This window comes from Pezoporus wallicus, unplaced genomic scaffold (assembly GCF_028554395.1).
Source record: "Pezoporus wallicus isolate ANWC-B61680 ecotype Strahan unplaced genomic scaffold, APGP_CSIRO_Pwel_v1 contig_3858, whole genome shotgun sequence".
Classification (NCBI taxonomy): Eukaryota; Metazoa; Chordata; class Aves; order Psittaciformes; family Psittacidae; genus Pezoporus; species Pezoporus wallicus.
In genome coordinates this window covers 278733-306428 of record NW_026638754.1, presented here as the reverse complement: position 1 = coordinate 306428, position 27696 = coordinate 278733, and the positions used below count along the sequence as shown (strand labels likewise).

The following is a 27696-nucleotide window of genomic DNA, read 5'->3' as shown; positions in this document are numbered from 1 at the left end:
TCTCTTTCAGTTTATATCAGAGAGCCCAATGGAGTCTTTTGAAGGACCTAGTCGGGTTAGCAGGGCTAGCTTCTTAGAAGTCCCCACAATAAATGATTTCTCTTCAGAGGATGAAGATGTTAAACCTGATATTAAACATCGTTTCTCTCCACTTCCCCGAAGGCGGAATTCTGCTTCTTCTTCAGAGGAGGAGGCAGATACCCCCACCACCATCTCAAGAAAAGTTTCATTTGCTGATGCATTTGGGTTTGATCTCGTGTCTGTTAAAGAGTTTGATACCTGGGAAGTTCCAAACACAAGTCTAAATGACAGCATAGAAGATGAAGTTTTCCCTCAGGAGGAATATTTTTTCTCTCAACAGTTTATGTTGCCTGCTTCACAAGAAGAACTTTTGCAGAAAGTGAGAGAGCAGAAAGTACTGTTGGAGTCAGTCGTGTTCCTGCCTGGGATTACCTGTATGAACGGCATTATACGAGTCCTCAATGTATCCTTTGAAAAACTGGTGTACGTTCGAATGACACTGAATAACTGGCTCAGTTATTATGATATCCTTGCAGAGTTCATGCCTAATTCTTGTGGCAGTGAAACTGATCAGTTCTGCTTTAAGATTTCTTTGGTGCCTCCCTACCAGAAAGATGGAGCTAAGGTGGAGTTCTGTATACGCTACGAGACATCGGTTGGTACCTTCTGGGCAAACAACAACGATAAAAATTACACGCTGATTTGTCACAAGAAAGAAACTGTGTCCAAGGTGGATAATAAACCACACAAAGAGATTACTGATAGACAACTTAAAGGCTGCCTAAAGACGACACAAAGCAGGTGAGGTTATGCCTTAAGTTTTGTTAATTCAAACAGAGCTGACTAATTCTAACTTTCTAAGTGTGCTTGCTGGAGCTAAGACTGCCCATGCTGGTTTCTTCTGTCATTTTTTTTTCTAATGATATATTAGACCAAGACTTTTTTTTGGTAAAACTCTTGTGTATATCAGTGAGGAGTTTTCTGCAGACAGATTGGTTCATACTTTTAATATATGGCATGCATGCCTCTCAATCAAAAAGTAGAGTGATAGACTAGAAATCATGGAGTGTACTGGTTTTGGTCTCTGTAGGGTATAAATTGAGCTGACATAAGTGAGAGCTTTGCTCCAGACTGAGGTAGCTGTACAGTTAAAACACTTTACATCCACTTCCTTAGTAAGACAACAAAAGTTTAACAGGTTTTTCACATGATTTATTTCATGGTTCATTTTGTATATGCAATTATTGAAACAGAAATTACACTGGTGGTTCAGGAAGCTGGTAACTTAGGGAAAGATCATGTTGTAATTAGAATAGCTGATACAAACTTTTCTGCAAGTGGTTGGGCTATTCCGGAAGCTGTATATTACGGTAATAATTCCTTTTTCCTGCCACTGGTTGATATTTCTATTTCATGAATGGTGAAATGAATAATGATTGATAAGGCAGAATTGGTAATCTATTAAAGAAAAAATATATAGGATTTCTCTCATTTATATTATTCTAATTAAATGTAGGCAAGTATTATGTTAATTATAAAGTGGCAGTGATTAACTTCTTATAACTTAACCAGACATAAACAGAAACACTCAGGAATAATAACTTTTGGCTTCTTACTCTGTTTTTGATTTCTTTCTGTAAGCAAAACAATGTTGCCTCTGCAAAAACTTTAGTCTTAATTTTTTGCTCACCAAATTTGCTACAAATCAGTTGGAGTTCTGTAGAACTGAATCTTTATGTTCTCTGCAGTGGCCTTTGCAATACTTAGATCCTAGAACTGCATCCATGTTCAGGTTTTAGTTCCTATACTCTTTCCAAGTAAGGCAGTGCTGTTTGATTTCTCTGGTGCTATTCTACTGGACTGAGCTGGTGGGGAAGTGGGAGCAAAACTGCAGCAGTGGTGGCAGCGTAAGAAGGGAGACAGCCAGGGCTTCCCCTGTGCAGAAACAGCCTTCCCAAAACCCAGACTGAGGGTGCTGAGAGCCTCTGCCATTCCTAATGCCACACATCAGCCCTGTGAGGAGAGGTGTGCAATATGGCTTAGTGCCTGCATTAACACTGTGGTGTAAGAGCAGCTCTGGGGCTAACCTGAGGCCAGATTCATAGCCAGCCCACAAAGCTATCCTGATAAGTGCCACTTGGGCAAGCTCTGGGATCACCATGATGGTGCTTCCATGAGGGAACATCCCAGTACATCAGAGCAGAGGAAAGGAAGCCTTACCTGCCATGTGGTTAGATCCTGACATTTGTGCCTCCTTCTGCACATCAGTTGTGTCCTTCAAGAAATGTCACACGACCCATTCTGGGTAAATAAGATAGCCTGAGATTCCCTGCAGAAGGGCCATGATATCAAATACCACAGCATATGCAGGCAGTGTGACTTCAGTCTGAGTTCAGGTAGCCCACAGAGAGGAGATGATGGACATGGAGAGTCTTAACTTATGTGAGTCCTGAGCTTCCAGGATCTTTCAGGATTGACCTACAAATTTAGGTACAATTTGACTTCTAAGGTCAAATGACTCCTAAAAGTTTAAGTCCCCATTTTAAAAATGAGAAATGAGATAACATATCTATTAGTTAACATGAAATTACCTTGTCTCTAATCAGAGTGCAAAGTTTTCTCCTTCCATATCAGCCTGCAGAGGAATATATGTATGTCTGTGTATATATGTATATATGTATATATATGTATATGTGCATATTTGCTCATATATACACATACATGTATGTATATTTGTGACATTAAAGCCAAAGTGGTCAGATTCTTGTTTACGTAAAGATCTGTTACACATTTTTGGCAAATAGTTAACTGTTTCAAGGCCCTCTTTAGTGGTAGATGGATGTAAAGAGACTCCTTGCAGTAAATGCAAAAATGAGCTGAAGGTATTTTTGGAATATGGTTTCAGTGGTTGCCAAGGCTTCTGATAGACTGTTCTGACAGACTGTAATCCAGGACCAATTTTATGCTACAGGGACTTCATTGACTTCACAGGAGTTACAGCTTTCACCAGTGTAAATGAGGTCAGCATCAGGGCTTTTTATTTCAAAAGAACTAAGATGCCAGCCTCCATTGCTCACTTGTTTTTCAAAGTGTCTTTGTACATGTTGCCCCTTTGAGTGAGGAGGAACACCCTGCAGACATCTGCAAAAGTACCTCATTATTCTCCTTCAGACCCTCATTAAAACTCCTTTGCTTTGATGCCTAGAAAAAAGCGCAAGAAAAACAAACCCTCCAAAACTGGCAAAGGGAGGCTCCTGATGTGCTATGACTCCTTCATATCATGTTGAACAGTGCTGCCTGTTTCCCAGCTCTACTCCACCAGCCCAACTCCCTCTCACCTCATGTGTTATGTTCGGATAATAAGCTCTGCAGCGTTTATATATGCTGTGCTGGATGTTTAGAGAACGCTTAGCAAAGTGGGAGTCCTGGACTGTAACTAGCTTGTTTTAGGAGCTGCAGCAATGTAAACATACACACTGAAGTCATAACAATTTTACCTATAGTTCATACAATAAATACACAGACAAGGACTATTCTTATCCATGCCCATGAGCTGGACATCTAAAATTAAAGATTCCTTTATAGCAATCTGAATAGAAGGATATTTTAACAGGACACTTATTTGGGCCCCTGTTTAAAATTTAGAAACCTGTTATCACTTTTTTTTCCTTAATTTAATCTTAGCTCTGAGATATTTATACTTGCTCTTAAAATGTGCAATTTACCTCTTCACTTGAAAAATAGGATTGTTAAAGAGTTATATTTCTTAAGCAGTGAGTTTGATACACTCTAGGGCATACTTGTGTGTCTTATTAAATGTCATTAGTGAGGATTAGTTGTATTAGTTAAGTGAAAGGAATAATATGCACTTTCAGAGGAAGTTACTGAGGAAACACAATATGACCATATCGCGTTACCCTTATGAATATGAGCCAGGACAAAGTTGTGTGAATGAGGGCAATGGGATGGCTTCTGACATCATTATTAAGAACTAAAATAAAAATGAAGTTAACCCTAAAAAGTTGCACTGAAAAAAATTATAATGGAAAGCAAAACTGCATGGAGTAATTAATACTGAAAACTGTCTAGATTTAGATATTCAGAACCACATGACTTAAAACCCTGCTGATTCGTTCCATGTTTCATTTGCTTTTGCTTCTCTGTCTAGGTGTGAACAAATAGTCGTCTCGTAAAATTTCAGAAAGTATTTGCTTGTAAATGCATTTTTCCAAGCTAAAATTCTTTCCAACCTAAACGTTAGTAATTCTTGTAGTCTTCAAAAAAGGATTCATAGGCACAAAATAAAGTTAGAAAAGATAACATTTGAATTAATTAATTTATGTCTTAGTCTATGTGAAATTGTGCATTTAACTTACATTCATAAATATACTTTGGGAAAAAAACCTTAAGGCTGTCACTCGAAAAGAAAGTGCTTCTGTCAGTAAACTGCCCTGAGTTCTATTGTATATTACATTCAGAAAAATGTAAATTAATTGTATCAGCTCCACTCTTATCTCTTTTTTTTGACTCTCATGCTTTTGGGACATGGATAATGATTCTGAACACAAATTTCTCCCGGTCGTCAGGTTTGGACCACATGATTTTGATGTGGACCCCAGGCTCCTGCATCGCTCTGATCAGACAGGGATTGGTTGTGTGTTGCATGAGGCAAACTCCTGTAGATCATGCTGCACGGCGCAGTGATAACAACCTGCAAACCGTTTGCCCCGTCACTGGTGAGGCTGCGCCCCATTACTGTGCTTGGTCCTGGTTTGCCATCTGTCAAGAGAGCAGCTGGAGCAAGAGCACAAGGAAAATGGCTGACAAGCATGAGACTTATTTCACAAAAGAGTAAAATGTGCATTTGGACTCCTGTTCTCTGACAAGGAAAGGAGAAGCTACTGGTTTTACCAGAACTGTTAGAGTTATCCTCTTCTTAGCACTCTGAGTCCACAAGTGTGCCACCCTGAACTGATGTTGGTCCTGTGCTTTTTTTTTGTAATTGCTAGACTGTACCTTTCTTTGAGTGGTAGTGCATCAATTCACTTCTCTTCATGATGCCACTTTAAAACAGAACACAAAATAAGGCAATATCTTGTACTAGAGCTGCTCTATGTACAATGTGTGAGGAGAAGGAGGAGTTAAAACCCCTGCATCTGTGGGCTGCCAATGCTAACTTCTGGAGCATAAATACTGAACGGTCTTAGAACAATTGCCAGTGAAAAAACTTCTGTGCATGAGTACTCTCCCATCTTCAATTGCTGTCTCACCCCTTTCTGAGGGAAGGCAAAGAAGTAAGCTGCTGAAGACCCAGCCTGGCAGGACTGCCCTGTGCTCAGCCAGTTTTCCTCAGGCAGATGGCAGAGCAGTGCCTAGCTTGTCCCCAGAAAAGCAGTTCTGCATCAGCTCTTCTTGGCCTTTCTCACAACCCCATGATGTAATTAAAAGAATCCAAGACTTCTGAGTTAGATGTTTGGAAATAGTTTTGCATGTACTTCGCTACAACTGTATTATTCCCAGCTGGTCCATTTAAAATATGCATTTAAATTATGTTCCTCTTTAATCCTTGTTCCTTTGGTTACTGCACATCATAATCAGAAAGAGGAAAGGAGAGCAGAAAAGGTGTTAAAAAAAAAATCTTTGTGTATTGCTATTTAATCTCAGTGTTGTTTCTGACATCTCAAGTCACAAGTTACACCTTGATCAGCATACAGATATGGGATTTGACTAAAGTTTATTACTATTATTAGGAAGTGACTGCAGTCACTGTTTTTGCCAGGAGAGCAGCTGCTTGAGAAGCTATCCATTCACAGGGAGCCAGCTAAAAGCGGCACTCCTCTGCTGTTCAATGTGATGTAGTATTCCCAGCCCTTCTCTTGCCTCCTGGTCATTGCTAGTTTTGCCATGTAGAAGTCTTTGTCTTGTAGAAGTAGGTAGCACTGGCACCAAAATAAGACTTCTTCAGGTACTTGAAGACTTGATTATCAGGGACACAGGATAATTATTTAAGGTGATCAAAAATATACTATTCAAACAAGAGGAGTAAAAGCAAGCTGTGGAACTGAGGCTGAGTATTAGGAATGCTTCTTAATGGGGACTCTAGGGTTATCTTTTAGGAAATTGCTGCAGCATAACTCTCCAAAGTCATTTAAAATACGCTAAGATAAACCACTTGAAAAATGTTCTGCCGGGAACAAACCTACTTGGCCAGGAACTATGCTCCATAGTCCTTTTTTTTCTATCTGTTCAATCATAATATTCCAAAATCCAGGCATACTTACTGTTTGAAGTACGAAATATATTAAAGACCTTAAAGATAGGTATCTAAGTTAATGGCATAAAGCTTTGAATGCTATCACAGAAATGCTGAAGAAACAGGTGGAAGTTATGGATGAGAATGGCCTGCACAAGCAAATAAACACCTGCTAACCATACCTACAGTCTCCTAATTAGAGAATACGTGAAGATGGACAAACTGTCTCACTTTTCCTTTTGCTGTTTGTGAACTGTGCTACTCATTTTTTAGCATATTATCCATTTATTGCACTAGAAATATTAAAAGAAGTTTCTAAATTTTTAAGTATCAACATATGAAAATAGCATGTTACTTTACTGTCAGTCTTGGTGCAGTATTTACTCTGGATCTTAGTATCAGTGGTTTCTCATTCACTTCCATGACCTGCTTTCGAAACTGTTCTCACCAATGTTACAGAACGGAAATTTGTGCTATAAAACTTTTTCACTTGTTTGCATAGAACTATATAAAACTGATGCTTTGTATCATTTCTCAACCACATGGTAAGTACTTGTAATTATAGATGCATTGCTTGGCTTTACACTTGTAAAGTTTTTATTTTCTTTTTTTGCAATTGCTACTATTTCATCAGGTTATTTACATATGCCAGTACTGTAATACTATCACAACTGACTCTTAAAGCTCTTTAATGCAGCAACTGTCTTGATCCTGCAATAGGCATAATAAATAATTTAATGAACATCAGGAGTTTCACTGGACTTTGTAGAACTCTGCATGTGTAAAATTATCCTTGAATGTTAATATTTACAGGACTAGAGCTTAGTTCTACACTCTTTCAGATCACTGATTAAGAACCTTCAGACAAATAGAATGAATTGCTAAATGAACACCCATATTCCTCTATTTAATGACTCTTTTGTTGAGGGAGATATCTGTTTTACAGATTGAACCATTCTGGTAATGACCATTTCAATAATCTGTCTCCTGTCCACTGTTCAGGTATTGCAGTTCATAAATGTTCAGTTGGGAAAAAATGTTCCATTACATTCACCTTGACTTGGCTAAATGTTAGTCTTGAAAAGATGTTTAACATCAGTGAAACATTAACTGAGAGCACTGGAGTCATATTTAATCAATGCATTCACTACCAGTGTCATTTGAGCTGTTTATTCTGATTATGAACTTTAAGCTGTGATCCAGCCACAGTGCTGCAGCTCTGAAATTGAAGCAATTGATTCAGCTATACTGTAAGTCCAGAGAACCAGTCCCCCATCATATTTTTTGAGATAAAATGTGGATTATCTTCTCAGTTAGGAAAAATGGAAAAAACAGTCCAAATACTTTGCAAGTTAAATGCAGTCCCTGTCTTAATGCAGAGGAAGAGAAAGACCTTTTAAACACCATGTGAGCATTTTAGAAGTGGCTATTTGATCCCTAGGCCTTCAGTTGACACACAAGAAAACAGTAGTTGATATGCCAAAGCATAATGGGGGGCTTGGTTTTCTAAGTGTCTCTCCACCCTCCTCCTGATCTGTGGAATCAGGTGATACTCTGACACTAAACCCAAAGATTTATTGCTGCTGGTTACTAATAGTCCTAAAGAACACTGGAGAGCACTGAGCTGTGCAAATCAATGTGAACTGGGTGAAGCTGATAGGTTTTTCTCTGCCTTACACTTAGGTGCACCAAGTGGCTTTGAATTTACATTTTGCTTTGATGTATAATAATTGACCCTACAATAATTTTTATGGTTGCTGGATGATAAGCATAAGATGTTCAAGCCTGGGTCACTTGATGTTGAGGTAGAGGGCTGGGGAGCTTGTCAGTCTTCCTCTCTCCCCAGCTACCCTAGTAAATGTGCAACAGTGTCTCCTAGGTTATATTACATGTCTTCCTGATAAAAATATTAATACCTATTACACAGCTGCCTTCTTCCTGTGTGGTAGTAAGATAACATGTGAAAATAAAAATAAAGGTTATAGAAGTCTCTTGTCATGGTACAACCTGGGAATTTTATCCTACTGAGATACTTACTGAATTTACAATGCTTTCCAAGATTTGGATTATAGTTGTCCTTTCTCAAGAGTGACTGGCTAAGTCTTTTTTGTGGTCACCCATTCTGTTCTCCTCCCCAGGGGTGGTACCTGTGTCTTAGTCTCACCTGAGTGCCATCTATCTAGATGTCTCTCTAAGGCATCTGTCACCTTTATGCATAGGTGTCTCAGCATACTGCAGTCAGCTTCTAGGAAATGACTCTTCTGGCATGCCACTAGGGAACAGCTCCTTCTCTACTTTTTCCATGTGAGGGAAAGACCAGGTGCAACACAGGGTAATGTCTTTTTCTTGGATGTATCCAAAAACTTGAAGTTCAAGACCCATTGGTGGTACTTGCTTTACTCTCCGGTCTTTTAAGCAGTGGGAGAAAGTAGCAAGAGAACAGAGGGGCTTTACTCCCAGCTCCTTTCAACAACACCGTTTTGATATTTGATCATGCCACTTGCAGGCAAAATAGCAACCTAAGAAGCATATTCTCTGACCTTAGGCCAAACTCGAGTCCTGACTCACTTTTTCCTCTTTTTCAACAGCTTGGCTCTGGAGATAGGCATCTCAACAGTAAGGGCTGCATTACTAATTCTCAAAGAAATTCTTTGTTTTTGAAGTAGTTAACCCGTTCATCAAAGGGCTTAAACAATTTTCTGACCAATCCATGTATTAAACAGCTGCGTAACATGACTTTTGAACTGTCTTCTTTTCAACATTGTTATTTGGATATTGTAATAAGCTACAAGAATCATGACAGAGCTATAAAGGAATCTGAAAAAATATATAATCATAATCATAATTGCTGTAACAATTCAGTTACAGTTGAGGTATAAGTGACTTATTAGACGTGGGGGTTTCTGCAGTCTTCATACCTATAGGCATGAGATTTGCAGATAGACAGGGCTATATTAAAGGTTTAAGCCTGGCATGAAACTGGTGTTGAGCCCCTGTTCAGACTGTATGGCACTAAAAGCTTCAAACAGACAGATATAAGTCTATGGTAAAAAAAAATAATGTACAAATGTTTTGCCATTAAAACTCAAGGTCTTTTTTAATGAGCTAGAAAATAAAGACTAATTTCTTGGGACTCTGTTTGCTTTGAGGCTATGATTATTCTCATCCCAAACCAGGCCAATGCATTTTGTTCTGTGCCACCTACGTCCCCGCTTCAATCATAAACTAAGACTGAAAAATGAAAATATTAGTAATTGGAAAATATAATCCCCTGGATAGCACCAATCCAATAATCTTAATAAAAATAGGTTTATTGCAAACATTGCCTGAACCCAACTGGGAATTACCTTTTCAGAAAAATACTTGAATTCCCTTACAGCTGCTCTCTTGATCAATTGTCCCTCTCGATACTATTAATCATCATACTATATACCACTTATTCTGATCATTTTTTTCCACTTTTCTTTCTAAACTTCCTTTCCAGTTTCTCCTTCTTTAGAAGTTACTAGCAGTCCTTTACTGTACTTTTGCAGACCTACCTTTTCTTCTGTTCTGGTGTCAGACCTTTAGATGAGGTGACTAAAACTAAGGGTTATTTATTTCCTCAAGGTGGAGAAATACTATGAATCAATATTCTCTTCCTCAGATTTCAAACATTAAAGTAGATCTTCTATTCTTTTCATGCAAGATACCTGTGAAGGTTGCTGGACTGACTGTCCTGATAATGCAATCTTCTATTCACAGCGTAGTTTCAAAATGGTAGCAGCAGTTCAAGCCTCCATTGCCATGCCAGTGTGCAAATATCCTCACCTACGCTCTAATGATGAGCGGGTCATTTTGTGTCTCTGCCTCTTTCCTTTGTGTCCTGACTATCAACAAGGGAGCTAATTAGTGTCAGTCCTGTTTGTTTGGTGACACCTATTTATTAAGAACTAGATTGAGCCTTCCCTAACACTGCTGGTAGCTGAAGGTCATGTAACGAAATCAATCTTGTCTAGATTTGTAATAAGGGCTCTGATTTTACATACAGCTTCATTCTAATAGGATCACTTGTAATGGCATAATATTTTAAAATATTATTCAGTAATTTCTATTTAATGTTCACTCAGCTATTCATTTATGGCTGCTGATTTTCTTCACAGTTTTTGTTTTAATTTCTGAATCTTTTCCTGTGTGGTCTCAGTCAGTTTGGAATCTAACAATGTAATTTAAATTATTATTTTCTGCATTGTTTAAATGAAATTATTTTACTCTTGTGATTATCTTTGTTAAATAGCTCCTGAAACAAAGAACCCCATATAAACAGAAGGCAATGATACTGCCACACATTACATGGTTCAGGTGTGCATAATACAACATTTCCACAAGGAGAGGTCATTTGAAGCCAAAATGCTTTTAGGTAGGAATTGGCTCTTTTCAGGTTAAAGCCACCTGGCAGGTAGAAATTCAGGTGTGTACATTAGGGGCCCAGAACTGAGGAATGGTGTTAACTGAGCTTCAGTCACTCTCTGCTTTGTTGGCAGCATGGACAACAATGCTCCATGCCATGCTCACACTGATTTGCAGTCTTCGTCTGTCTGTAACTTGTGCAGCTGTTGGTTTCTGCTGTACCTACAGTCTAGTTCCCAGGACTCTACCTTGAGTTTCTGTAGGATGCAGATATTTCATCCTGAGGACACAGCCAGCTGCCCAGGCCCACAGCCCAGCCACCTCCCTAGCTCTGCTCCCCAACCCCTCCCTGCACTGCTGCCCAGCACCATCAGTTTCCAGCAGGGCTGTGATGCCCTACCCAGCATTAAGATCAGCTTCCCTTAACAGGATGTAAAAGCTTGAAAATGGCTTAGAACATTTCCCTAAAAGGTGATGCAGCTGTGTACATAGTTTCCTTGCAACTTTCTTTCAGAGCCATTTTACTGCTTCCCCCCCCCCCCCCGCCCCAATGCATTTCAGAGCTCACACATGTTGCAGTGTTGACACCGACTGTCTTTTGCTGGTTGCCATCTTTGCACTGTGCTCACTTTGTCCTCTCCTCCGAACACTGGGCTGACTCTCCCCAGTTCTGATTTTACATGCCCAGCATTTCTGCCTTTTGTCCAGTCATAATTCTGTGTCCAGTTGTTTAGTGCTTTCCATAGGGTCTAATATTTGAATTTTATTTCATTGGGCTTTATCTCTATGTCCTATCTTTAAAGAGCAGAGAGCCATTTAATTTGCTCATGAAGCAATGTCACTTTTCTTGTATTTTCTTCATATGTACCATAGTCTACCACAGCAGTTCTTGTAGGGTGCACGTATTTTCTTATGCACCCTAATCTTCATATGTTGCACATCTGGTTTGAATGATTGAAATCCTTTAGCAATCATAAAAAGCCTTATTGTGCATTTAGATGATTCTGAAGAAAAGAATGCATTTCCCTAATTTCTAGCAAATTCTTATCAATACCTTTATATGCAAATTGCTATAAAGATAAGCTATTCTTATCTAATTGTTTCTAAGAGTTTAAGACTGTCTCAGCAGGAGTTGCTGAGGGATGAAACTTCTAATGATGATTTAAAGCAGTGAAGTGTGTAGGCTGAAACTGAAATAATTATTGCTGTAACCCTCTAAGCACTCTAAGTTCCTCAAGAGAAAATACTTTGCTCAGAACAGACCCTGAACAACAAAATGCTAAAAAAGTTAAATAAAAAAAAAAAAAGACACTCTTGGAGCAAGATGATAATTTAGAGCTAGAATCAGTATAATGTGAGGATGTTCTCAACAACTGCTCACAAATGCATCAGACATCACAATTAAAAAGGAATAATAATTATGGCCCCATTCTAAAGTATGTAATATTCTATTCCATTCAATAAGACATGAACACTTTAAAACCATCAGTGTAATCCACAAACCTATATTTACAACATTAAACTGGATGTTCTGCCTTTTCAATAACTGTCATCTCATCTCTATTATTTTCACCTCAGACTCTAATTGTTTCTTTTATAGGAGCTAACCTACCAGTGTCCTTGGTAGTGCAGTTTATGGCTCATGCATTTACAGTAATTGTTTGGGCAATTTGCCACACAGTATAGCAATCTTCACATCACAATCAGTTTTTATAATAAACAGCATTAGTTGTGAAAAATACAAGCGATGCATGATTCTTATGGTAGACAAAGGGCACTGAAGATGCCCTTTAGGAAAAGAAAGGAAAATGCTCAGGCCTTGAACTGCTTGAGAAAAATACTGATGTCACAATAGAGCTAATTAATTTGATGGTACAAACAAGAGGGGGAAAGGGCCTTGCATTCATTAGTGTCAATTCCAAATGAGAGCATACTGTTCATAAAAATAATATTCTGCCTTTGTTTAGACAAAACGTGCAGGTAAACAAATCAGAAATAAGCAGCAGTTCCTGCAATAACAATGATTTTGCTCCTTAGCTTTATCAAGTCTCTTTCTCTTTAGCCACAGGGAGCTCCAAGCCTGCCAACTTGCAGGTAGACCTGTGGGCGAGGCCAGACGCAGCTGTGCACCAGCCAGGCTGGCTCCAGCATGGCCAGCACTGCCGGCCCTACTGGGCACTGGAGCCTCCGTGCCTGGAGCTGGTCTGCTCCTAGGAAGCTGAGCACACACTTAATGACTTCACAACACATAGGTGGCTGCACATAAAGGTGTCCCAACACACGTGGCTCTGCTGCAGGTGTTCTGTGGCATGCACATTTTACAGGGGTCCAGAAATAAGAGGTCAAGCGCTGCTCAGTGGGGAGGCTGTTTGGCACACTGCCAGCAGGCAGTCTCCCACATTAGGAATTCTCCAGAGGAAAAATAAGGTATATGTTCCTTTATGCCAGCACACGGGCTGTCAGCCTCCTTGTGCATCTCCACACTACCTTACAGACCATGGCTTGTGCTGAGGTGCAATAAGGAGAGGCCCCGGGAAGCACAAAGGTGGCTTCAAGCCAAGGTTGTACCTCCCCTTCTTGAGCTAGGCTGTGAATTCTCTAGCAGCAGTAGGGCTTGAGACTAAAAACCATGTGCGATAAGAAATTGTGCAGTGGTTGTACTATAAGACTACAACTTAACAGCAGATAAGATGGTTGTCAATTTAAATCAGTAGGAAACTTGTCCCTGTAGTGAGTTTTGGACTGAGCTTTATGCTGGCAAGGAATGAGTTTATCCTTGCTTGTTAAATATTCAGTTCATATATTCAGTGAGGGAGATGTAACAGAATTAACTATGGAGACACCATCAGAACAGAAGTCAAAATTTGCAGTTTGGAGAGTCACACCAGCATCCTGGGTGGCTCCCAACGGGTGTTCATGAGTCGTCATATGAAGACAGAGAGGTCTAGATCCCAGAGGGTGATGGGATGTATCTTCAGTGATAGTCTCACTATGGGAATGAGACCAGAATCAAGGTTATGTTTTTAATTTCTTTTTTTCAAGTACCATTTTTTTCCCATAGTACCAATTGTTTTTCCCATCTTGCATTTTCTTCTCTCCATTAATTGTTTTTTATAATACTTTCTCCTCTGTTCCACTGGTATTTTAAGTCCAGTATAAATGGACCACTATTTATGATGTAATTTTCCAGTAAGCCAACTGTTGGGGCAGAGGGTTATGTTAGTAAAAAAATGGATTGAATTCTTAGTCTACTGAGTCTTAGAAACAATTTCGTAGAACCTTAAAGCTCTGTTTAGAACTTTACACATACAAAATCTTTCATACTGCTTTCCAAAATTCCTTCTGCCTTGAAAATTTATTTTTGCTGCAAGTTTGTGGGTTTTGAATGGCATCGCCTGCGCTAGTATGGAAGTTCAGAATTACATGTGGAAAGTCCTTCATTTACCTCCTCATCAATGTTCTTTTAACCCAAAAGGGCCAACCCTGTTACAGACTTTCTGCTTCCGATGTGCACATCCAACTAAAAATAGTTTTGGTTGTTGCTTGGTTTTGATTTTGTTTGTTTTGGGTCTGGTTTTTTTTTTTGTTTTGTTCCATTTTTAATAAATGCAGCTATTTTGTTCTATGCTTCCTTTTGACATGACGTCTGTTGCTAATGACAGAAAAATAACCAAACCAAACTGCCAGCCCTTCCTACTCCATGTGTTCCTCCTCTCCCCAGCTCTTTTGGGGTTACAGTTTTGTGCAGGATGCTTGTTTGGCTCCAGTGATACCTCAAACCTGGGCACTTACCTGCACTAATTTACTTTTTGCTCTTCTTCTTCTCAGTGAAACATTGCTGACATATTTAACTACTTCTTTTGAAGGATCTCTTACGTTGTTTACATCCCAGTGGCATCATTCTTCAGAAAGGCTGGCTATTTTCAGCACGAGATCCAAAAGCACTAGTTATATTGAAGGTTGCTGCTGTATTAGGCTACTCTTAAATTTAGAAATCTGACCTGAAATTAAAATAGAATTACTGTTTGGTTAGCAGCTTATATCTTGCCAGATCTTTTCATGAGGACATTTCAGCTTCACCTCAACTTCAAGGTAGAAAAAGATTGCTTTGATTTTGAATCCACTTTGAAGTAAAAAACAGAAGCATGAAAGATTCTGTGAGACCCTAAGCCTATCTGGATTTAAAAATAAAATTATATTGAAAACTTTTTTCCCTCTCGAGTGTTTTTAACTAAATATTTGAGAAATGTATTCTTTAAATACTTTAATGTCCCCTTACCTCTTTTTAAATTTCAGGCTAAATAATATAGTCCCACATTTTCTTTTAAATTTGAGATAGTATAAATTTGTTCAAGTTGCATTAAGAGTTTTACAGGTATATTTTCATCTTTCCATATTCTGTATTCTAAAAATTTTTAGCCTTTACACTCTGTAAAAGAAACATCTTGTGAATTAAGTATTAAGTGGATCTAACACAGAACACTGTGAATGGTGCTACTGATTATACACAACTTTTGCCAAATATTGTTGCGTGTATTAAAACTAAGGCAAGTTACAACAACCTCACGAATTATGAAGAGATTGGCAGCTCCTGGCTATATTCCCAAACCTATTTCAGACCAGACCAAAGCACCTGCTGTTCACAGTGAAATATGTGCTCCTGAAAGCATAACTCTGAGGGCATGTATCTGCATAGGAGCATTTGAAATAGGGCTAGACTGGAACTATGGGACCATGATGTCTTAACCTGTGGAAAATGTGTTGCATAATCCCATTCACAAAACTGTATCCATGTTTCCATACCAAGACCGTCTTAATTTCTTGTGCCTGGTACTTGCACTGAAAAATAGCAAGGTATACTTTTCCAGTGCTTACAGATCTTCTTTTAAGATTCCACAACAAGTGCTTTTGTGAAATCTTTCTATTAGTACATTATTAGAGTCTTTCTGCCTAATATCTTTTTTGCCTTCTCAGTATTTACCCCTTTGCTGTAAGAATAGAGGGCGTTTATTTCTCCTCTTGCTAGGCTGAAAATAGAAATACTCAATTTGTCTCCTTGCTTAATATAGATTTTTCATCCTGCCAGTCTTCTTGTAGTCATCTTCTGCACCTGTTACAATTTGAACTAATCTTTCTTGAACATCGTATACAAATGTTTCAGAGGAGTTCTTACTAGTGCCTGGTACTGAGACATGAATCTTTCCTGTAAATCTTTTATTACTGGAAAAACCATCTCTGACACATTACTGGAGAACTTGTTGCTGCAGCCATCTCACACCAGTGGCTTGGAAATGTTTTCTGCCAAGAGCAAACTCAGATTTTTCTTGTTTTAATGTTTCTTCCAATTTCAGAGCCCTCATTTTGTGGCAGAAACTCTAGTCCCTAAATGTATAACCTGGCACTTCATAATTTTGTTTTTTTCATCCCAGGTCTACTTTTTTTGATCCTCCGGGCCACCTATTTCATTCAATCGTCCTCTGTGTTGATGATGCCTCCCAACTTCCTATCTGTCACAGATTTAATTTAAGTTTGACTTTTTGTGCCTTGGTCTGCAATAACGTGACTGAGTAAGTCTGATTACACAACCGGTCCTCTCCAATTCCCCAGTGATGTCTGCCAGCTCTGCGCAGCCCAGCTTGTGGGACCTCACTTGGCACCAAGCCTCTCCCCCACCACCCAGCTCTTGTACTCATCTCCCTCTTCTTCAGTTTAATTAATAAATTTCCCATGTGGCTACACAAGAAATGCTTTAATGAAGTCCGGATAGATTAGATTTTTAGACAAGGGAAATGTAGTAATCTTACCAAAACCAGATATTATCAGGTGAGTCTGGCATTTTTATGCCATTTTTCATTTATCTCTATTTATTCTCTCATTAAGTTTTGCTATAAATCTTTTTAAAAATTTTTTGATGACACCTAGGTCTGTAGTTGCCCTGGCACTACTTCTCTTTTTTTCCCTAAAAATAGCTACTACTTTTCCTAGTCTTCTGAGACTGTTACAGTAGCATCAAGGATAATTTGATAGATTTGAATAGCAAATAGTTTAAAACAATGTGTGATTCCCTCTTTTGGGTCTCTCAGTATTTTGGGTTGGATATTATCTTCTCCTCTTAATTGGACCACATTTAAACACTAAGTGCTGCTCCCAGACTGGGTGAAATAATGTAATTTTCTAAATCTCTGTTCCTATCAGTTGTACCCTGTACAATCTCTGTTCCTACAAGATTCTGACCCATTGCTAGTGCTGTGTTAAAAAGAGCTTAGGAGAAGTATTTGGTTGTGGAGTTATACATAGATTATCTGAAATTTTCATCAAACTTTTAAACTTCTAAAAAAATCCTATTTACCTTAAAAAGACTAATTCCAGAGGTTGGACATGTCTTATTTTATCCAAACCCTTTCTGAAGTCAAAGAAGTATTGTTTATTGGCTAAATAATTCTTTTCCCCCTATCACTTAGATGCTATCTACTCCTCACATCTTTAGGTTTCAAGTTTAACGTTCTCTGGGATGCCAAGTCAACATAACTTTAGGACTTCCTCTGCATTACGTCCACCAACTTTTCAGTCCTCTCAGTTTTACTAACTGGCCCCTGAACTTCCATTTTTTTCTTTTTAATGAAAAATTATAGCGATGACCTGTTTTCGTTCTTGATTTCTTTTTATCACTCAGTTCAAGTGAATGGTAATTCCATCAAGAAGGAACTATATGAGCATAAGGAGTTTGTTTTTTTTTTTAAGCTGTTAGAAATTCTTTAGTTCCTGATTTACTTTATGAGGATGTGTCTCAGCTGAAGGAGAAAAATCAACCGAGCTTCTGCAGGTGTACAGATACTTATGCTGGAAAGGAACTGCACCAGCTGATAACATGGATTTTTCTGACTTTCACTGTTGTTAGAATGGCTGGACCACTTAAAGATAAAAGTAAACATTTTTAAAAGAACACAATTTTTGTGCCTTTCACTATAAAATGTAGGCACTTTTAGACCACTTTCCATAACACAGCAAGATAATTAATTTATAAACCAAATGCTTAATTAATATTATAATTTAAAAATCTACTCGTGGAATTCTGATAGTGAGCTAGGAACTTTTCAGAGATATATGGAGAAAAAAGTCAGTCAAAAATCATACTAACTAAAGAAACATTTTCTAATTGCCACTGCTTGATGAAGGGGCTAATTTTCATTAGGTTTTGGGAAGTATTTAATTCTTTAGGGTGTACATATATGTTTGAGATTGTTCTATATTCGTATGCACTCATAGTCTCAGCATCTTCATATCACTTCTTAGATTGAAATAGTGCTGTTAAATGACTCAAAGGATTCTCAAAAACTTCAGTGTTAGTATCCTCAGTTTAGGTTAATTTTAGATTTCCCAGCAGAATAATTATATGAGGACAGACATTCTGATGTACAAGTAAAATAAGGAAAATAGCTGCTACACTGACTTTCACTGTAGTGATGTATTTGCAGGATAGGTGTGCACAGAAAATGGGCTTTAAGCCAGCAATCTTTATAAAATTCAGTGCAACATACAAGAAGTTGTGTTACAAGCCTTGCAGTGTGGGTCCAGTCTGTGAAGCTTTATCATCATTGGTATTTATTACCTGTGTTGCAGTTGTGAAAAGAAACTTGCAGACCAGGGCTCCAGATTCTATTGGAACAAGAGTTAAGGACAAACTCAACTCTAATCACAACAGAAATAAAACCGAGGGGACCACGTCACACACTAACAGCCCCAGCCACTGAAACTCAATAGCTATATTCTAGTTTGAATTTAGAGTTCCAAGGTGTGGTTCAGTCAGCTAATTTCAGTTATTTAAAACTTATCATTCCAGCCTAAGGAAGTCACTTTAGGTTTTCCTATGGTCAGTCTCTTCCAGAGGCAGAGAAGCTCCTTTGAAGGATGAGTCACTCCATCTCACTTGTGATGCCCATGACAGAAGGAATAGATCATCTCCCTCTTTAAGTTTTAATATCTCTAGTGAAGATAGGGGTGATGTACACTGCTGTCTGAGACAGCTAGATAAGGTTAACCCCATGCCAACACGTGCCCGTAAGCATCCAGCTCTAAGCAGCTTTATACCTGTTCATTTAAAGGTTTAGAAAATAGGTATTCCTTCTTAGCATCCTAATTCAAACACTGTGTTTATATTTTACACTGAAAAGTTGCTAATAAAACCCCTCAAATTGTTACTGCATAGGTAATACAGGGAACAGGGGACAGAATCCAGGATTGCTTTTTTCTCCAGAGAATAAAAAACAAGCTAAAGACTAAGGATCCTGCTTGTATATCCAACTTCAAGAACAATAAGCAAATCTGCCCTCCAGTTTCTCCCTAAGTTGTCTACATCCTGGTAATTTGGTCATTCTTTGGATGTGTGTGCAGTGGAATTTTTAATCACATCAGGGTGTGGTAGAAGCTAACAGTGTCTCTGCATCTTGGGTGCAAGTTCTGGCTTCCAGTAGACTATAATGTCAGATATGGGCATCAACCTCTCCCCTCCTGGGAATGGCTCTTAAAAGAAAACAGCATGTCAAAATCCATTCCTTTAAGAAACAGATGAGGGCCCCTTCTAGCAGCAAATGATGAAATCCCTGCTCCCCAAGAGTTGCATCCACACAGAATCATAGAATGTTTTGGGATGGAAAGGATCTTAAAATCATCTAGTTCCAGCCCTGCTGCACACGGCTGAGTGCTGCAGGTAGCCAGTTACACTGAAAGAAAATCTTTGAGACACTCCTTTTTTTTGACCCCACTGGATAGTATTAGGAGGTTCTCTGCTGTATCCATGTGGTTTTGGTATCATTTTGGGTGACTAACTCACTTATGCTTTATACCTGTCTTGGCTCCTAATTCAGGGCTTTTGCATATACCCTACTGACACCTAAATACTTTAATGCATCTGTCTCATGGTTAAGCCCCAAGATACACAGTGCTTAGGCTTATGGAAGAAGGGAGCAGGTGGGTGAAAAAGATGCAAATGAGAAAAAGAAAATTGGGAACAAGATGTTACAGTAAGACAAGCATTTAAATCATAAAAAAAACCCTTAAAATTGTATAAATATTAAGCAATAATGATTTACCTTAAACTCCCCACAGATCTATTGAAAAGAAGGTATGGGTCTGCAAGCCTTTTCAGGATGAAATGCAGATTGTAGCAACTGCTAGCAGGGGAAAGTACAACTTAGTGTGAGTAGGAGAGTGAGACATATGCGGAGGCTATGCATGTACCAGAATTCAGGAGTGACATGACATTCACATGGATAGAAAGAATATTCAGCATTACTGCAATTAATGATGAAAAAGAGCTGTTGAGAGAGATTTAAAACTTGTGCTCCAAGCACAGCTTTGAACAACAAAAGGCCGAGAGGAAATTTAATAGGGCAGTGCCAACTACTCCAAGTATCCTCATATAAGAGCTTTACATCTTCTCCTGAGGTATCTGATGGTGGCCAGCGTCAGAGATCAGATGCTAGGCTGGCAGGATCTTCTGTCTACTTTAGCCTGGCAATCCCTATAAAGGCTGGTTTTTAAGAAGTTTGTGACAGTCGATGTCTAGATTATTTTAACAGAGTATAAATTTAGCATCCTCCTTCTGAATGAAGCGTTTAGGTAGCAGAGTTAATGCTATATCAATTCAAATGAAAAATGCTGTGAGAAAATAGAAGGGGAAAAGATTAATATTTGAAAATTAGAAAGTAATTTTCAGTAACAGAGGTGGACGGCTGGTTGACAAACGCATAAATTAAGACCTACAGAAAAAAATGGCTCCTCATAGAGAAGTCATTAGCAGTGATCCAATAATTTACATTTTACATAAGTGACATTCTTTTAACATTTTTTTCCCCTTTCCACTAAAGGTTAATCCCTATAAGCACACAATTCAAACTGCTATCACTTTGCATTGATATTGACAAGGACTGCAGGTGCTCAGCATCTCTCTGTAGGTGTTTGTCATGTTGGACCTGGCCTTTCTTTTCACAGCCAGCAAAGCAGCAGTAAAAATTGCACTGGCTGCAGGGAAGTAGAATTCATTCCTGCTGGCCAGGCACAGCTTAGCAACAGGATTTATACTGTATACACACAGGGAGAAGCTTTTGATTTATTTCAGGTAACAAAGATGTCTTTTTCCAGTGATCTCTGCGTATGTACAAATATTAAAATATGTATTGAAAAATACAAACAAGAGAGAGGTGCTGTCTCTGGAACACATATATCCTTCCAGACCCTTGCTTGACCCCAAAGTTGCGCTCTCCTGTCACTGACCCATCTAATCACTTTTGTGCTGCTTTCTCAGAAAAGGCCTGGGAAAACCCATCAGCTTTGCCATGTAATCTGAAGGTCAACACATTTTCATTTTCTTGGCCAATTTTCTTTGACCAAGGCTTAATATCAGGTCATTCAGAAAAAAAGCTATATTTTATAAAGCTGTTACTTTCAGTATTTCAAACAGCATTCAAAATACTGTGTAATCAACTAATGGTCTTTATATCTGGCTCTAAGAGACATTAGAACAATAATTTTTGCAGAATAACACAGCAAGTTTCTTTTTCTTTAACAGCAAAGAAGAAATAGTGACAACGTCTGACAATGACACGTGGAATAATTCAAGGACTTCAGGTACAACACCCTGTTTAATTAGTTCTTCCTTACTGCACATGTTAATTAAAAAATAGTGTAACAAACAACCTCATGGAAATTATTCAAGTATGTTTTGTTAACCCTTCAGGCACAAACATCCCAGAAATTGTTTATTCACAAGCAGAAGACAAAGACACCAAACCAGATAAAGAAAACAGAAGAGATAAAAATGCAGAATACAACCAGGGTAATCATGAAGAAGATGAAAAAGAATTAGAGTTGCTGGTAAGTGTTATACAATTATATCTACAGTATTAAATGATTTGAATCCATTTACGCTTCAAAGCTGGTGAAATGCCCCCTTTTAACAGAGCTGACTGATGTACTAATTTACAAATGTAAAGCCCTGGTCTGTACTTTCATTGAGTCTCTAACCGATTCAACAATAGAAGGTGCTTTGATTTCAACATAGCGCATCAACTTTTTCTGGTCTTAAATTAATGACTTCTCCATTTTACTTCTTTGCCAGAGCCTCTAAATGACAGTTTGAGGGAATTATAAGAGTAATATTTTAAAAACCTGTCCTCCTAGAAAGTACGATAGGAATATTCTTAAATAAATGTTTTGTATTTGGCAAAATTCTTATATTTATGGTACTGTTTGCTTTTGGGGTTTTTCAAAGGATAACTCTGTAACATGCTATATGAGCAAAATAAATATATATATTCATATTAGCAGATTTTTCTATATCTGTATTCGACATTAGATTTTTTAAAATAAATTGCACACTCAGTGAACATTCAATGTGTTTGGATTTGTGTGTGTGTGCTTTGGCTTGCATTTTTCAGTATGAAAGAAAAAATGGCAATAAATGAGACACGTACAGCAATCTATTATTCTCAGTGTCTGTTCTCAGCTCATATCATTTGGGTGCATAGATTCATAATCATAGATTATAATAGCTATCACCTGTGAAAATGTGAATACTGAATCAGACAGGGAAGGAAGATGAGAATCATTCATTTTTTTTTTTTTTCTTATTGATAGAGAATAAATTCCTCTTATTTGAATATAAAATTTTCTTATCTTTTACTTTAAAAAGTTGAAAATTGTTGCCTATTTTGGGACCTTTTTTTTTTTAAATGGTGAAACATATAAAGGAGGACCTCTAAAATCCCTTGTTGTCCTCAGTCCACCCTGTTACTAAAAGCAGGATCAAATATAACCATTTGTTTGTCGATTGCCAGGATTGTCCATACAATAAATGAAGGGGGGGCTATAATTTAGATGTTAATTTGCACTATGCTCTCTTTAATGAATTAAACAATGAAGGCTTATAATAGATGGAAATACAACCAAATCTTTGAAACGCACAGGCATTGGCTCACAAGACAGCTGTGCAGTTGACAAGTAACATGAGCCTTATGTGAGAAGAAGGGGAAATCGTAAGATTTGCATATAATTATTGAGATCATGCAAATGTCAGTTATGAGGAGGGGAAAAAAACACAGGCATCTCACTGTTAAATCCTGACAGTTGGCATCACCGAAGAACTCAAATACACTTGAGCACTGGTTGGCAGAGGGTCATTAAAACAGAATTTGCAGAGACATTAGCTCCCTCACTTTTCTTTGAGTGACGTTTTACTATTAATAGTTTGCAGAGGCTTTGCAGAAAACATATTAATAAGAGAAACTGTAATGGGAGTATCTACAGCAAGTGCAAATGCATAAAGGGGTGCCCAAGAAGCTAGCCTCTAATTGATTAGCTGGTGCTATCAGTGTGACTACGCTAAAGTGAAAAGTGAGTGCAATGACAAGCAGGCATAGCTGAATAATACAATATGATATTTGGGAACTAGGAGGAAGAATGATTAGTTTCTGGCCTTTTACTTTGCTAATCTCATTTCCAACTCATGTCTTACCAGACTGTCTAAAAACAGTCTGGTTTGAAGCCTGTAAAATGGTCCCTGGGAGAAATGAAGCACAGATAATCCTTCCAGTATTTGTCAGTGTGAAATGTGTCTTTATTTTACTGGACAATACTGTACATTACCAGGCTTTGATGTACTATATCAATGCCCTTATTTAAGCACCAATCCTCCCCCCTCACCCCACAACTCCCTCCCTCCAAACCTAGAACCAAATTTATAGAGACTGAATTAGCCTCCCTTTAAGGAAATATTCTCTTCAGATTTAATTTGTATAAAATGCACTAGGAGCTTACTGAACTCATGAATAAAGAGAGAGTTCTGAATGCTATTTTATTTCCCACTCCTTTCAACACCACCCTAAAGCTCATTACCTATGTTAAAAAATACATACAATGCAAATTTTGCGAATGGTTTGGAACATGTTTCCATAAAAGCTTTGTTATTGAAAACAAAACTTTCCATAACAAAATCCTGCCTTCTTCATTAGAAATCTTTTTGCAAAAGCAGTTTTTGATCATTCTTTTATGTTCTATTGTTTCAGCTAAGTCAGCACTTCACAAGAGCTAGAGGTACCTCTTCCAGAGATGAAAGAAACTTACACACAATAGAACCAGTTAATTTTCCAAGTGAAACTGAAAGATTGGAGGAAAAGCTAACCTGGACAGAAAGAAGCAGTCACTTGCACCCTGTGCCTATCAGTTCCTCATCTGAAAACGCTTCAGAAGGGATAAGAGAATTAAAAGATAAAGTCAAGTATTCCCTAAGAGGTTATGATAGTCAGCCATTAGGGAAAGAAGCTGCTGCTGGCTCAGTAAAGAGTGGTGAGCGGTCTTTGGAATGTACTGGTACCAGTGAAAGCCTTTTATCAGCAAAATATTTTCCTGGGACAAAGCAGAATGAGGCTATCGATATTACAGCTACTGTCTCAAGCAGACAAGGAGAGAGCCACACAGATATTTCAAAAGGTGAAAGAGATAGTGCCTCAGGAAGTAAGATGATGGAGAGGTTATTCATCAGTGAGGATGATGTTGATACCTCGAAAGGGGCCTGTGAAACGAGGCCAGAAACCATTTCTCCAGAGCATGATGAATCTATACAATTAAATGTATGCATAGCAGGGACGCTGGATGGCAATGCTAATCCAGCTCTGGAGCACCAGGCACTGCAAATGTCTCACCAACCTCTGGATTCATTGTTGTCAGGCGCTGACAAAAATGAAGGAAAAATCAAGATGATTGAAAGCAAAGTTCAGGTACACTTAAGAGGAGATTTATATGCTGACACTTTTGCACGTGCTGATGTCTCAATAGATTCCACACAAAGCCAATATACACAAAAAAAAGGAGATGGTGAAATGTCACGAAAGAACTATAACACTGATGCAGGGAATGAGAAGAAAGTCATCGAAGTAGCAGACTTAACAATAATTGGTGAGGAGGAAGCACCCAAGCCTTTCAAGTCACATAGAAAACATGCCACCAAAGCATTGAGCCCAATGCCTCTGTCAGCTGAAGACAACAAACAGCCACCCGGGTCTGCAGATTTGCCAGCGTCCTTTCTGGCGGATGAAAGAAGAACTGAGGACACGCGGGAACACAGAGGATTCAGGAGGTTAAAAGACAGAGAGAAGTCAGAACACACAGGTAAAGGAAGACTGATAGGAAAGGAAAGTGAAGCAAACCCCATAGAGTGGAGTTGGCAAGAAACCGGTAGAGAGGTTCGGTGGGGAGCAAGGGGGAGCATAGAGCCTCAGAGTACGGCTTCCACAAGGGAGTTGTTTACCTGCCAGGAGGCAGAGAGTTGTGAGAAGTCTTCTGTCTCTGAGCAGGGTATTACAGCAGAAGCAGAGGCAGGTACAGCTTATATAATTAAAACAACATCAGAAAGTGCTCCAGAAAAAATGTCTGCCAGTGAAAAAGCAGTAATTGCTAAGCTACCTCAAGAGACTGCACTAAGTGACAGGCCCACAGAGGAAAAGGAAACAGCGTTTGATACACATGAAGGGAGAAATGATGGTTCACATTATGCTCTTTGTCAACTCAACACAGTGGGTGTATTATATGACACTGAATTTGAAAAGGAATCAGTTTTAGGTATTTATAATGCATGCGTACATGAAACACTGCAAGGAGAAACGATGTCTGTATGCAATAGCAGGGAAAAGCGTGCCAAAGCACAACCAGACATGGGCAATATTCTACCTGTAGGAGAAACAGTAAAGGCTTCTTCCACAGGAAAGAAGGAGGATCTGAAGCAAGGCTTATGTTCAGAAGTATCTCAGTGTCCCCTGAGCGCTCAGAAGCACCTGTACAGTGAGAAAGCAGAAAAGCTCTATAGGGAAGAAAGACACATTGATGTACTTTGCCATTTAAATGTTAAAGCTGAAACAAAAATGCCACCTTCTGGTGCAAATACTGTGCCCAGCTACCATTACATAAGCTCTTCACTGGCATCTTCTGAAATGTCCACTGGGGCAGGAGACATGGAGCATCTGTATAGAGACTTTGATAAGGTTGCTGCTGAGTCAGGCTATGATTTAAATCTAGCAAATGAAATTACCTGTATTAATAAAAACCTATATCCTGAAGCTGAGAAAAAAGAAGTAACTTCCACTTCAGACTTAGCAATTTCTAGAGAAGGAAGAGGAAGAAGTATGGATCAATGTTTCCATCAAGCAGAGTTGAAACAGGAGAAGTCATGGAGTCCACAGGTTTTGATTAGTATGCCTACAAAAGAAGCTGAAGGAACAGGCTTTCAATCTGTCCATTTAATAACTGAGGGGAAAACACCAAACTGGCTTGATGACTCACAGAAGGAAAACCTGCACATTTCTGATTCTGCAGGTATTTCTAACCAGAAGAGTGAAGCGCCTAAGTTACCTAGTGAGTCTTCAGGTTTAAAACATGTTGTTTTCAAAATCTTTTATTTCTTCTTCTTTCTTCTTTTTGCTGCAACACTTTACCACTATGATTTGATGGTTTGTCTTGCACTCTACCTGTTCTCCTTGTGTTGGCTATACTGCAAAGGAGGAAGAAGCAAAGAGTCTCTCAAGAAGGAATAGCATTGATTGTCAACTGTGCTCAAAATTTATGGTCAATAGCCTCCAAAGCATTTCACAGCTTATTCATTGTTAGAACCAAAGAAAGTTTTCCACTAAAGCATCTTTTTTAAAATATTACATATGAAGTTGAGCCTTCGTATAAGTAATTATACTATATAGGACCATAATATTTGGATCATTAAATACTTATATGAATATAAGTTCTGAAGCACATCAAGTTAAAATGAAGTACAGTTGTTTTCTCCTTAGCAGGATATGAAGAAACAATGCTTCATATCTGTAGTACTTAAAACCACTGTTTTCTTGCATTAATTTCTTCTGCAGTAAAGCTTCATATATTTCTGGAAGGTTTTTTTTAAGACTTTGTGTAATACATAACAACACAAGGAACGATATAAAAACTAACTCAGTGTTTTGGTACTGACACTGCAGTTGATAATCTGCTAGCGTAATTAGCCAGTGCTCTAAGAAATATGACATCTGTTGATAGGTTAATGTTTTTTTCCAAATTTTTATTTCACTGTTTTGACTTAAAGCTCCAGTGGTACCCTTGTTGGAAGAACATAAGGCTTTCACTTCAGTAACATGATGTAACTTTCAGGATGTAACTGCATAGCAGAAGAGATGTGCTGTTTCCACCCTGAGGAGATTAAAGGCCCAGGCATTTTACTATTCACTCATGTGCAGGAATGTTTTCATTTTTTGTAAATGAGGACTGTGTAACATGACTGAGAATTTCACTGATCTGTTATTCCAGACAAACCCTTTTGGATAACATTTTTCATCAGTGTCGCTTGGGCATATCTACAAAGCATTAAATAAATTTTACAAAAGAGTGCTATGACAGTGTTGACCATGACTGAATTCAGTTTACTGCTTTTTTCTATGGCTTGTTACCTAGATTTGATCAAACACCAACTGAAAGCACAGGGAATAACCCTGGCTTTCAGTGAGACTACTTCCTGTGGTTTGGGTGAGGTGCAAAAGCCTGGTATCTGCCCTAAGGAAAGCCCAGATTGATCCTGTGCAGTAGGAGTCCTACAGGGCAGGCACACTGGTGGCTCCACTCTTCCAACGCTGAGTGTGTCCCACATAGAGTCATGCCTGGAGATTGTCCAGAAGGAAAAGGATGGATAGATTATTTTGAGCTTCAGCCATTTCCCAGGATATGGTCACAAATGCCATCTTATGTAGTTTGTTAAAAGATGCACCAAGGCTACATAATGTTACTAGAGCCCTAGAAACTATGAAGGAAAAAGACCCGGTTTTAAGCTGCATTTGTCTGTCCTTACTGCCACTGTGAAATACCACACCAACAGTAAAAGGCATGGTTGCAATATACAGCTGAAGCTATTTAGCTGTCTAGCAACCAAATAAATCTTTTAAAGTCTACTTAAAACTTATTCAGATGTTTCAGGATGTTAAGAGACTGCTACAGGAGGCACCTTGGCA

General features: G+C 38.5%; 1 protein-coding gene across 1 annotated transcript; it reads left to right on the top strand.

Moving 5' to 3' along the window:
• On the top strand, positions 1–26924 carry PPP1R3A (protein phosphatase 1 regulatory subunit 3A). The gene is made up of 4 exons (XM_057412192.1): positions 1–822; positions 21231–21289; positions 21399–21535; positions 23725–26924. Exons 1-4 carry the CDS (start codon positions 29–31, stop codon positions 26242–26244), a joined length of 3510 nt encoding a protein of 1169 aa, XP_057268175.1. The 5' UTR covers positions 1–28; the 3' UTR covers positions 26245–26924.
• Positions 26925–27696: the final 772 nt, after the last annotated feature.

Excerpts from the sequence above, each read along its gene's own strand:
- PPP1R3A (XM_057412192.1), top strand. The coding sequence starts at position 29 with ATGGAGTCTTTTGAAGGACCTAGTCGGGTTAGCAGGGCTAGCTTCTTA. Across the intron at positions 823-21,230 it reads CTAAAGACGACACAAAGCAG|CAAAGAAGAAATAGTGACAA; the intron begins GTGAGGTTATGC and ends TTTCTTTAACAG. Across the intron at positions 21,536-23,724 it reads AAAAAGAATTAGAGTTGCTG|CTAAGTCAGCACTTCACAAG; the intron begins GTAAGTGTTATA and ends CTATTGTTTCAG.